At 41.9% G+C, this 13,576-nt stretch overlaps 1 protein-coding gene across 1 annotated transcript in view; it reads left to right on the forward strand.

The window, feature by feature from the left end:
• Positions 1-13,576, forward strand: part of LOC134214580 (putative sodium-coupled neutral amino acid transporter 11) — a 142,719-nt gene that overhangs the window by 55,941 nt on the left and 73,202 nt on the right. Inside the window, exon 2 of the mRNA XM_062693921.1 lies at positions 11,535-11,591. Coding sequence (XP_062549905.1) covers positions 11,535-11,591 — 57 coding nt within the window. The remainder of the gene's footprint in view (positions 1-11,534; positions 11,592-13,576) is intronic.

Raw genomic sequence — 13,576 nt, forward strand, 5'->3', positions numbered from 1 at the left:
ACGACGGCGATCGCGCGACCCACACCATCATCGCCGGGAATAAAATTTCCGGTAGGAGCTCCGCTGATGCCGAAGGTGTTACCACGGTCTGCTCTCCGCGATATCACGAACGAAATGCCTCGCGCGTAGAGATGTCGCAAATTAATCGATTACTTCGATTAATCGATTCATCGTTGTGATAATCGATTATTACCCAACGATTAATCGATTCAATAATCGAGATGAATCGTGAGTAATCGATTAGATACTAATCGATTAATCAGAATTTTACGACATCATAAGGATGTCGAAAATTAATTGATTATTTCGATTAATCGATTCATCGTTGTGATAATCGATTAATTTTGAATCGATTACTATACAATGATTAATCGATTTAATAATCGACAAGAATCAAGAGTAATCGATTAGTAACTAATCGATTAATCGGGATTTTACGACATCTCTACGCGCGCGCGCGGAAGAGCTGCTTTCTTGTAATCAATAAAGTTGAACCTGTAGCCACGCCCCTTTGGTGAGTGTGTGACGGTTACACAATATTTGCAGCCATACCGGACAACAAAGAGGCGGGACTAATGAGCCATCTTTATTGATTATAAGAAAACTGCTCTCCCGCGCGCGCGAGACATTTCAGCACCTAAAAACTCATGGATGAGTTGAACGATCGTATGTTTTCTGTATGTATGTAGAATCACGAGCGCGCGTCTAACGGAGGAGCTGCAAACATTTGTTTCTTACAACAAATATGATTATGCTTACTCGAAATCTACATGCTGATACATTTACAGTTACATCAAACAACTGAAAACCGAAATACGCCACTCCAAAATTACGAGGTGACAATGTTAGAAAAAGACAAAAGATAGGAAAAATAACACGGTGTGTAGTGCCTCCCCGAGTCACCTTAAGGGAAGATCCTTTAATTACGGAACGCAAAAATTAGACATTTTCAACCCTCCCTCCCCCCTATGTCACACTTTTTGTATGAAGCATCTAAAAATTATGTATGGGTCGTCACACTTCGCCCAACTCCCCTCCCCCCTCTAAGTGTTACGTAATTTGTGGACGCTCCCAAGAGCCACTTTCATTGATGGTAGCTGATCGTTAGTACTTCATATCAAATATCATATCATATCATAGCATATCAAAGAATATTGTGGCCAAATTTCATAAAATTTGGTCAACAAAAACCCCCCTGACAATAATAGAACAAAACCTGCCAGAGCCGTCATTCCCCTATTTCAGACAAGAAAATTTAATCTGAGCGCTGCTAATGTTGATGACGACGACCGCGCGACCCACACCATCGCCGGGAATAAAATTTCCGGTAGGAGCTCCGCCGATGCCGAAGGTGGTACCACGGTCTGCTCTCCGCGACATCTCGAACGAAATGGCTCGCGCGCGCGGAAGAACTGCTTTCTTGTAATCAATAAAGTTGAACCTGTAGCCACGCCCCTTTGGGGGGTGTGTGACGGTTACACAATATTTGCAGTCATACCGGAGAACAAAGAGGCGGGACTAATGAGCCATCTTTATTGATTATAAGAAAACTGCTCTCCCGCGCGCGCGTGGCATTTCAGCACCTAAAAGCTCATGGATGAGTTGAATCATCGTATGTTTTCTGTGTGTATGTAGAATCACGAGCGCGCGTCAAACGGAGAAGCTGCAAAAATATTTTCGCATGGATGACTATCTACCAAAATTATAAGTCTTTCTCTGAATCGTGCTCTCGTGATTCTACTACCGACGGAAAACAATCTGCCATCACCAAGCAATTGAGTTTTACTTTGATCAAAATTGTGACTTAAGAGCTACTTTCATTGATGGTAGCCAATCGTTAGTAGGGGAAATGACGGCTTTGGCAGGTTTTGTTCTATTATTGGCAGGGGGTTCTATTACTAATTATGCTCAAATTTGGCCTAAACATTCTTTGCATATCAAAGAATATTGAGGCCAAATTTCATAAAATTTGGTCAACAAAAACTCCCCTGACAATAATAGAACAAAACCTGCCAAAGCCGTCATTTCCCCTACTGCCTACAAGAAAATTAAACTGAGCGCTGCCAATGTTGATGACGACGACCACGCGACCCATACCATCGCCGGGAATAAAATTTCCGGTAGGAGCTCCGCCGATGCCGAAGGTGGTATCACGGTCTGCTCTTAGAGATGTCGTAAATTAATCGATTACTTCGATTAATCGATTAATCGTTGTAATAATCGATTAATTTTGAATCGATCATTACCTAACGATTAATCGATTCAATAATCGAGAGAGATCGAGAGTAATCGATTTGTTACTAATCGATTAATCAGGATTTTACGACATCATAAGGATGTCGCAAATTAATTGATTACTCCGATTAATCGATTCATCGTTGTAATAATCGATTAATTTTGAATCGATTATTATCCAACGATCAATCGATTCAATAATCGACAGGAATCGAGAGTAATCGATTAGTTACTAATCGATTAATCGGGATTTTACGACATCTCTAGGTGGTATCATGGTCTGCTCTCCGCGACATCTCGAACGAAATGGCTCGCGCGCGCGGGAGACCTGCTTTCATGTAATCAATAAAGTTGAATCTGTAGCCACGCCCCTTTGGTGAGTGTTTGACGGTTACACAATATTTGCAGCCATACCGGACAACAAAGGGGCGGGACTAATGAGCCATCTTTATTGATAATAAGAGAACTGCTCTCCCCCGCGCGCGCGAGAATTCAATGAATTTGTTTTAATTACATAAATATATTAGTTCCTTTTAAAATGTAAATTTCATAAGAAATCCAAAGAGTAATTTTGTAATACTCATGGATAATGGTACTAGATTCTTCATTTCACCAAACTGTTTCACGTAGTTTACGTCGGGCGGTCGTGTCTTGTACACAACCCTTATGATTTTTTTCACTGAAATAGACTACTGGCTCATTCGGGGTAGTGACCCACTCGGGGTGATGGGTGATGACATTCATTCGGGTAATGACGTTCGTGGTAGTGGTCTTTGGGGTAATGGCGTTATGGGCCGGCGTTATGGGTAATGTCATAGAGTCGAAATGGTTCCTTCTTTCAATTCAGGAATTTGCTTGGCTTAAGACACGGGAAGATATTTCCCTTCTTTCAAAAGGTGCATTTGCCCGGCAGACGGAAAAAGACGATATGATTTCTTCCTTTAATTCAGGCATTTGCTCGGCTTAAGGAAACGGAAACAATTATCCCTTCTTTTAAAGGAGGCATTTGCCCAGAAGGAGCCAAAGAGAATATGACCCTTTCTTTCAATTCAAGAATTTAATACGCTCGGTTCGATGCAAGGGGAAATATGATCCTTTCTTAGAAACCGTTTGCTCATAAAAGGGAGAAATGGGCAATTTTTCTTGCTTGCCCTTACATGAAAGACAAAACAAGCCACAAATGTCAATTTAATTTAATACTGATCTATCTTGCTGGTAGGTGCGTCAACATTTCAAATAGTCCCGTTTTGACAGGTTCTTTATTCTTAACTTGTCACGTCGTACAATTCCGTTCCCAATTATCGTGTATTGCCCAAATGAAGGAAACCACGGTACTGAATGGCTCAACAAATCTTACTTATCCATTACACAACTCAAATAACAATTATGCCAAATGACCTTATGCCAAACGACCATTATGCCAAACGGCCTTATGCCAACCGGCCATTATGCCTAATGACTTTATGCCAAACGACATTATGCCAATCGGCATTACGCCAAACGAATTTATGACAAACGGGGTACAATCGTGTATAATAGACCCTCGTGTCCGACACTCGCCAAGGCGTCGGCCTCAGTATTTCCCCTAATGCCGCAATGGCCGGGGATCCAGGAAAATGTGGTACCGGGGATCATCCCAGATAATATTCCCTGGAACCAGGAGTGCTTGGGTGTCTCGCTTTGGAGGGCAGAAACCACGCTCGCGGAGTCCGAAAGGACCGCGATTGGTTTGTTTGGTGGGATGGTGGCCGCAACAAAAACGGCGGCGACTTCAGCGGAAAAAATGTTGCACTGGCGTGGCAGGCTCTCTGACATGGCCAGATTGGGTCCATAGACTCCGAAGCTGACTCCTCGGCTGGATACGGAACCGTCGGTGTAACGGATCTCGCTGTTCCGGAAGCGTGTTGCAAGCAGTTCTAATACAGACCTTCGGAGTTCCTCTGTGTTGTCGCCCCTTTTAAACCACGAAGCGATGGTGCGGTCGATGCTTACTGAAGGCGTCAGCCAGCCCTTCGTTCTGTGCTAGTGGACCCGTGCCACTGGGGGGAGGCTAGCACTGGCTACACTTCTCAGGATCCGGTCAGCCTCATCGAGGAAAGGGATCCTGACTTCACCTGAGGTAGTGGCAGCGAAGGAAGCGGCTTTACGGCAAATGGCCATTAAAATACGGTGCCGGAAAGGGAGGATGCCAGCGTCAGCACATGCAGCTTCAGCGGGAGTGGACGGGAGTAAACCGGAGGCTGTCCGGACGTAGCTGTTAAAAACAGGCGAAAGAGTGTTGATGAGGCTTCGGTAGGCAGGGCATGTAAGCTCTAGGCCATAGAGCAGGCGACTATCGATGATGGCTTGTCCAACGTTTAATCTTGTGCTCCTGTTGTTAGTGCGGTGTTTTTTTGAGAGATCTCATCAAAAAGATTAACGCAGGGATTACAAGCTTCCTTTACCGCCCGGAAGTGCGGTAGAAAGTTCTTGATGAAAGCAAGCATGTTGCCCGTGATGCCCCAGTTTTGTAATTTTCTAAGGACCAATGGGGTCCAGGTCCGCCTAGGTCAACATGCTTAGGTGCCCACCAGAGTAGACGCGACGTGCGATGCGACGCGACGCGACTCACGTAAAAGAATAACAATCATTATCAACAGGCTGTCAAATTGCACTGTCGCGCCGCGTCACATCGCACGTCGCGTTTACTCTGGCTTGGCCCTTACCTTCCTCATACGCTTCTTGAAGCACACTGCCCAGGTTGGCAAAGTATGTGCTAGTGCCATATCCTGGGCGAAAAGCGTGTTGACGATGGCCAAAACATCCGTCAGCTTCCAGTTTTTCCCTGAGTCGCCAATTGACCATCCTTTCAACGGTTTTGGACGCACACGAGGTCAGGGAGATTGGGCTGAATTTGGAAGGCTAAGGTTGAAAGTAGAAAAATGTTGATTCAGATCTTGTGAAAAATCGTATGAGTGCATTTAAGAGAAAAGATCAAGCATTTTGATGTGTTGGAGAATTAAAGTGAAGTATAGTTATGGTTATAATTTGCGCTGTAATTAGCCGATAGGAGGCCACCCACAGAAAATTTTCCATCGCTTCTTCTGTCATTTGAATGAGTTCAGTTCAGTGTCTATCTGTTTAACAAAATGTCAATTATATTTACAAACGTGGTAGAACACGTATAGGATACAATGTCACGAACCACTAAACCATGCCAACCAAACGATGAATCAACTCAGCAGCAAATCAAATACAAAAAGATAAAGTAGGAATATAACTTTGTCGGTGGATATATAGGTCATGCCATGTTACACTAATTTCAACAACATACATAGAATACTAATTACTACTGTTTAATCTTTGTAATTAAATCGACTTTTGCCTCGTGTTCATGCTATGGAGCAACAGACATCCAATTGTGTGCAGAATTAAAACAGCACGGCATTGCAGCTGAGCCGTAGTCATTTTCACAACCAGTGCCAGCCTTTCCATTCACGAATGAAATTCCACTCATGCTGAGTGGATTTCACAATCACGTCCCATGGATGAATCCACTTCCTCACCCGCCCAGCCAGTAGCGCCGCGCCACATCGAAGGAAGACCTTTCACTATACTTTATTTTCATAATCCATATCGCATTATGTGTCGGCGTTCAACATCTGGTCGCATTTCGATCATACTCTACATGGGAGAAGCGCAGCCAGCAGGTTCCTCTGAGTCCAATGCAATGGATTTCCCGTTTTTCCTCCGGGGATGAGCGTCTGGAATATCAATGACCTGTTGGTGCCTCTTCGCCAACCCCCTCCCTCCCAGAGCTATAACGCCATTCAGTAGAGAGCGATTTCACGTGGGTGGGTGGCTGGCCGAGCAATCGCGCTGTAAATCAATACGAAATTTGATGGGATGGGAAATTGATAGTTTCCTCGGTGCGGAAATGATGAAGCGATTCCCATCGTTTCCTGCTCATCGTCGACGAGCACGATGAGGTGTTCGTTTGGGTGTCGTTAGAGCTGAACCGGAACTATCCAGCTAAATGCTTATATGGGTTAACCACAATCATGGACAGATCGGGCTCATCGCTCGTACGCACGAGCCGGCAACAGGTTAGATGTTCTGTTCTATCTGGTAGACAGAGGATATTAGTCGAACTACGGAACTGTTTCACAACATGAACAGTTTATTGAATGTGATGTGGGTTTATGCATGCATATCATCCAGTTTGTAGAATTGGATAAGCTTTCGTGCCAAAACAGTGTATCGGATTATGGATCTGTATGTAGTCCAAATCGAACACATTGATGGCCATGATCCAAGTAACAGGCAACAGCCAGGCACAACAAAAAGATTTGGGGAAACAAAGAATACATACACTTTACAAGATAGGGATATTTATAAAACAAAGGTAAAAAAGATCGGGATATTCATTAATCAATTGTGTGCAAGAAAATAAAATTTCGAAACATTTTAAATGTCTATGTACACAAATTAAAACAATAATTCAAACTGAAATTGATTTGATTGAACATAGAAATGAATGTTTATATTCTGCTGTTTGCACTTCACTTTTATGACATCGAGTTTCTAACACTTTTTGCTGTGTAGTTGAACATCCGAGTACAACGGAAAATGAGCATGAAGAGAAGCTTTTTCAATTGTGTAATACTTATCAATGCGCCACATCTATTGTAATTTCTGAAGTCTTTCGCGGGCCGCAGAAAATGGCTTGGAGGGCCGGGGGTTACTGCACTAAGTGATTGTGAAAACTATAATTTCACTCCAAAAACAAGCTGCATAAGTCAGCTGAACCCTGTTTTCAATCAGTTGGCTCAACAATATGCACTTGGCGCTAATCCTTCCCCATTATTTTGTACTGGAGAAGGGCCGTTTTGGCTTATCGGCCCAACCAGCGGATGGCAGATTTTAATACAGTTCTGCATAAGAACCTTGCAGAAACTGTATAATAATTGGGCATATACAAAATCTGTGTTATTTCAATACAATTATTGTATTGAAATAATACAGATTTGTATTATTTTAATACAATATTTGTATAAAAAGCTTACAGAATTGTATACACCCAGATTTTATACAATAATTGTCAGATTTGTTTTTTGGGTGTAAATACTATTTTTTAATACATGATACATGATTTTGGTGGGCTGCAAAATGGTGGGTTGACATCAAGGAAGGAGCGCCCAACAGAGCTCTGGTGCCCACAAGTTCCTATCTCACCCTTCCATGTGTCGTCCGATGACAAAAGACCGCCAGCCAAGGGTTTTGTATTTAGTTAGCTGGTAGTGCAACTTGGGCACTGTTGTCCTTCTGACATCAGCTAGAATGAGAAGGTACGCCTCGAGCGTCTGTTCACCAGGAGGTGCGGCTCAAACAGCGTCTGAGTGGCGTCCCAGCGGTTGATTAACGATATGCTGTATCGCGTCAGCTATATATAAGGTGGCAGCCCAAGCAGCGCGATGTAGGTAACGCGATCCCGGTAAGGTTGCTTACTGAAGCCTCTCAAATACCACAAAAAATTGGAAACTCGGAACCTGACTGTGGACTCGTGAACTGCAGAAGGTTGGAGTGAACGTGGCAGCTATTTAAGAAGTCCGATGGCCTAGATCCGGAGAACGTGAATTCCGAGCCGTGGACCTCACGACCAACACTGCTTTCAAGTATAACATCTATCACAGCGGCGGCGGAAAAGCAGAGCATGGAGTTGGTTTCGTAGTAATGGGCAAGCCGATGAAGCGAGTGATGCGGTGGAAACCCATTAGCGAACGAATCTGTGTGTTGAGGCATGGTCTTATAATAGCATTTTGAACGCACAATGTTTTTTTTTGTGAAGCGCAATGAAACAGCTACATTAGTGCCACTTTATATGGAACCATATACATGCAATTTTCCAATATGGAACCATATAGCGGGGACTATTTGTCCAAACGGTACGTGCACAATATTTTTTTCCATTCCGACCACTGACAGGAGTACTTGTCGTTAACCTAATCCTATCACTAATTCTGCTGCTGCTTATTGGCATTACATCCCCACACTGGGACAGAGCCGCCTCACAGCTTAGTGTTCATTAAGCACTTCCACAGTTATTAACAGCGAGGTTTCTAAGCCAAGTTACCATTTTTGCATTCGCATATCATGAGGCTAGCACGATGATACTTTTATGCCCAGGGAAGTCGAGACAATTTCCAATCCGAAAATTGCCTAGACCGGCACCGGGAATCGAACCCAGCCACCCTCAGCATGGTCTTGCTTTGTAGCCGTGCGTCTTACCACACGGCTAAGGAGGGCCCCACTCACTAATTACATAGTTTATTTACATATCATTATTCCATTGCACTATGTTCGATGCATGCTTTAAATCAGCACTACTCCAGCAGTGTTCTATACTTGTTTTTCAAATTTTCAATTAATTGAAATCATGTTACTGCCACAAAAGCAACCGTAATTGCAAAATGGATTGATCCGTACACACCTAAAAATAATCATGTAATTTTAGGTGCTGTGACAACGACATATTTGAGCGTCACTTTTGACGTAAAATTAGGTAATAATTTAATTTTACATTACAACTATATTGACGAAAAAATTGAAGTATTAGAACGAGGGCCGAACATAAGCCCGCTGAGTGAGAGCCCAACACGCTACCACTCAGCTATCTTCGTCTCTTGAAAGAGAGGTGATCGAAGTAAAGCATGTTCCACGATTTGCACTGAACAAGTATTTCACTGCATCAAGGCATCGACTGCCAGAGCGTTTGGTGCGTCGCATCGGGTGCCGTGTTTGGGTTTCATGACATGTAATTTTAAATCATCTAACATTGAAAAATATGCGATTCAGTTTACGTCATGTGGTTTTGTGTCATTTTATTCACGTACATCACCTGTAATATTCATATTTTTTGGTGTGTAGAAAAAATGACGCATTCATACACCAAAACAATTGAAAAATATTTGAATCTCGTAGGGGAAAGGACGGCTTTGGCAGTTTTTGTTCTATTATTGGCAGGGAAGTTTTTGTCTACCAAATTTTATGAAATTTGGCCACAATATTCTTCGATATGCAAAGAATGTTTAGGCCAAATTTGAGCCTAGTCAGTCATAAAAAACCCCCCTTGCCAAAAATAGAACAAAACCTGCCAAAGCCGTTATTCCCCCTAATTCAATCGTGGCTCAAATCTGCAGAAAATAGAGGGGAGCGTTATACCAGTTTTATTTTCTTGACAGTTGACTGGTATAAAAACTGAATCTAGAACAGCTGCTGGGAAAATTAATGTTTAAGATTCATATTCAAACTGACAGCCCCGAACGTTTTGAATCACTTCTGATTTTATTCTTAGATTAAGTTTCAATGTTCCTGAAGGGGCATAATGTTCATGTTGGGCAAAATTAACCCAACTAGCATCTCTCTCTTATGACAACTACAGCGTCGGGTGCCAAGAGCGCGAATTCGAGTCCCGCTCGAAGGGAGTATGAAATTGTGTTCCATTTCTCAATATGAAAATACAATAACACAATATATGGATGGATATTCAATGGAAGAAGAACTATGTACAAATAGAATTAGAAAAAATGCCATTGAAAAAAATCCTTTTTTTTTTGTTTCAAAATAAGGCATTTATTCAGCATTTCGGATACTGAATAAATGCTACTTGGCAAAAGTTCTACCCTATCGATAAAGTAGGATAAAGCACTTAAGAAGCCATATATTGAGCCAAAACATGCAGCTAAATAGCATTAAAGGCGACTATATGGCTTATTGACATTTAATGTTCTGCCGTGAAGGCGCATATAACGCCATTAAAATGCTTACTGGTTACATGGGAGTAATTCTCGCTGAGACCGGGCCACTATTTGCACGAGGTTCTTAAAAATGCCTAAATTTATATTCTTTCGAAAGCTTTCGGCCAGTATATTAAGGATCCGAGTTAAATTTTTCAGAAAGATGAACCCCTCGTTAGTTATACATGAAATCATTTTAATGGACTCCTCGATTTTTGTTAATTCTTGACTCACCAAAACTGTCATAACTCCAACATTTCTCAACCGATCATAGAGATCAGCATATCGTTGGAAAGAGGAAGAGTGTATCCTCAATTTGCAATAACTAAAATAGAGGCAGCCATATTGAATTTGGCCGCCATCTTGGATTTCTTTTTGAAAACTATTTTTTTGCCAGGTTCGCAACCACCGATTTTGAACATTAATACATCGATAGAAAGCTTAGCTTATATTGTGCATTGTGTCCAAAAATCTCAGGTGTATATTTTTTTCTATCAAAAGTTATGTACGATTTACCAATACCAAAATTCTTGTCTTGTTTACCAATACCAAAAACAAAAATCGAGGAGTCCATTAAAATGATTTCATGTATAACTAACGAGGGGTTCATCTTTCTGAAAAATTTAACTCGGATCCTTAATATACTCGCCGAAAGCTTTCGAAAGAATATAAATTTAGGCATTTTTAAGAACCTCGTGCAAATAGTGGCCCGGTCTCAGCGAGAATTACTCATGGGTTCTTTCATCCTTTTCGTGCCTTCACTAATGCGAACAATAGTAGCCTCTGTGGAACAAATAACTTGTACCCAATAAGCAGATGGTGTGGCCAATAAGTAGGTGGTATATAGCAGGTGTGTTATCCCAATAAGCAGGTGGTGTGACTAGAGTAAGCGCAACCAAGTGCCTTTTTTGTTGGGGTTCTGGGTTCGAATCCCGTTGCGATCATAAGTTTTTTTTTAATAAATGCACATTTAAAATTTTCGCGCAAATGTGTGAGGCGTAAGAATGATGAAACGAAAAAAAATTTCATCCAGTAGGCACGATTTTCGTTTATCTTTCAGGCTTGTTCTAGAGAAAAAAGTAGCAAGTGAAATATGTTTCTCCCACAGACTTATAAAAAAGATTCTCCGAAAATCGTTTGTTTTCGCCTCACCGAAACGAAAAGTACGAACCCTGCCATCAACCAGCTGAGGACGCAACAAAACTGCTCATTGGCCTATTTATTTCTTGGTCCCATGTAAGTGGGTAGCGTGTATCCCAAAAAAACTCCTTTCAATACGTTTGTTAGACATAAATATTTGGCGTTCTGGACGTACCTGACCACATTGTATGCCTATCGACCATTATGCATAAAGAGATATTCCCAATAAAACATGAAATTAAAGAACTAAAAGATCTTAACTCGTAAAATGTTCCCTGGTCATTATTTGGCTGATTTTATATGTACATGCACAGTCTGAGCAAGTATTCTTTGCTGACCCATTTTACAATCTATTATATTGCATTTTTCTCCGTTTCTTTGCAGGGGAGCGATGACTCGACTGAAGCGGCCGCCTTCGACGATATCAACTCACTGATGAAGGTAAACATAGACCACCATCTAATCCCCATCTCTGATCCCCCCGTCCCCACCGGAATCCATCACCATCGTCGTCATCACGTCGTTATTCACATCATTCGGTGTAAGGAAAGGGAGACCTATGGTTAGAGTCGTAAAACAGCACCACCAACCGGAAGTAAATTCCTCCTCCACTTTGATGCCCAGGTCTGTTACCCTTGAAGAGGGGTTAATTTTGTTTGATTTCAATCAGATTTCTGATCCCTTTTATCCATGTCCATTTTATACGATAGAACTGTGTTTGTTTGCAAAGCGAATCCTTTCGCCGTCAATCCACCCTCCGTTGTTAGAAACCAATGTAAACATTCACCGCCGAAGACCTTGAATTCTCCACAGTTTGGGTGTAATCGATACAATTGAGTTGGATTGGAATAGAATTCCCAATACCTCAACGCCCACAACGAAGTGGTGGTTGTTCAAGTTTAAATTGAAAATTCAAATCACTCTGGATGGGAGGTACCTAAAGATAGAGAGATGGTACTGCAGCAACTTTTTCATTGACACCGTCGACGAAGCTTTTCCGGGAAAAACGTGTATCGTGTGTGGAATGTGGGCGATGCTGTTGCATCCACTACTGCACTGTGGATGCGTTTGGATAGCGTTCGGGTCAATATAACTTTTAACCATTATTATCATTTCGTTAACAAAATTCAGCTCAAGGGCTTTCCCTCTAGAAAACGAATTATATGGTTTTCGGCAAAAATCTGTCAATTTGATGGGATGCTTTTGATAGTTACGCCCTATTTTAATTTTCAAATTTTTGTTTAACTTTCACACTTGGTTTGTATAATGCTCCAGACGGTTGCAAACATCATAACAACTTAATATTTTATCAAAGGCAGATGGCAGATGGAACGCTCATTAAAAAGTCTAGATTTCAGATATCGACTTTTCATCTGTCATCAACATCACCGTGGTAATAAACGTAATACCAGCTAAGGCACAATAAACAAAAAAAGTTTTATCAAAACTCGAACGTTTGCTTACCCACCCAGTAATTTACGATGCATCTATTGGTAAAGTTGTTCGTAGCTCCACAGGTACTGGAGCACAGAATGCCGAAAAAATAGTTTTTCACTACAATTTGCTCTCACGTCGAGCGCGAAACCACGGAAAATACATCTCAACAGATTGGCCAGTTTTCCCACAGTGAAGAGATATTTTCCCACCCATCTTCGTTCATTTGGTCTCTGGCATCGAAAAAAAAACGAATCATGATGCGATGTCATCTACAGATTTTAAACGATCCGATGTCAACGATGGCAGTATACGAGCTGGCATGCGCATCGTCCGTAGCGTGGTGTCCTTTATAAAATGATTGTGCGGCTCTGATGCTGGAGCTGCAGCCGCTCTAATTGATTTTTGCTGTAATTATCTCGTTATTGAATTGGACGATTTATGTCGTCGGTAATATACGGGAAATAGGGCAAATGAATTTCGATTTTTTTTCGTCTGACATGTATAAATCGTAATGTAAAATGCCGAACAAGGTTCTTTTGATGTGAATTACAAAGTAATAACTACACGGTGCTTGAAATACCATTTCTTGACGCTTGACTCGAGGATTTTTCCAAATGTCACTTTTAAATGACAACTATTGTTGAACTGTTGCATGGTTGAATAATTCTATAACAATCATATAAAGAAGGAAGCGTCATTTGGCCAAAACCCATTCGGCCGAAAGCCATTTAGCCGAATGCCACTAGGCAGAACAGACCATTGGGCCGAAACCCATCTGGCCGAAAGGGTCGTTTGGCCGAAAAGGTTGTTTGATCGAAAGGGTCATTTGAACGAAAGGGCAATTTGGCTGAAAGAGTCGTTTGGCCCAAAGGGTCGTTTAGCCGTAAGGGTCGTTTGGCCGAAAGGGTTATTTGGCCGAAAGATTCGTTTGGCCGAATGGGTCATTTGGTCGAAAGGGTCATTTGGCCGAAAGGTTCGTTTGTCCGAAA

Source organism: Armigeres subalbatus, chromosome 2 (genome assembly GCF_024139115.2).
Source record: "Armigeres subalbatus isolate Guangzhou_Male chromosome 2, GZ_Asu_2, whole genome shotgun sequence".
Lineage (NCBI taxonomy): Eukaryota > Metazoa > Arthropoda > Insecta > Diptera > Culicidae > Armigeres > Armigeres subalbatus.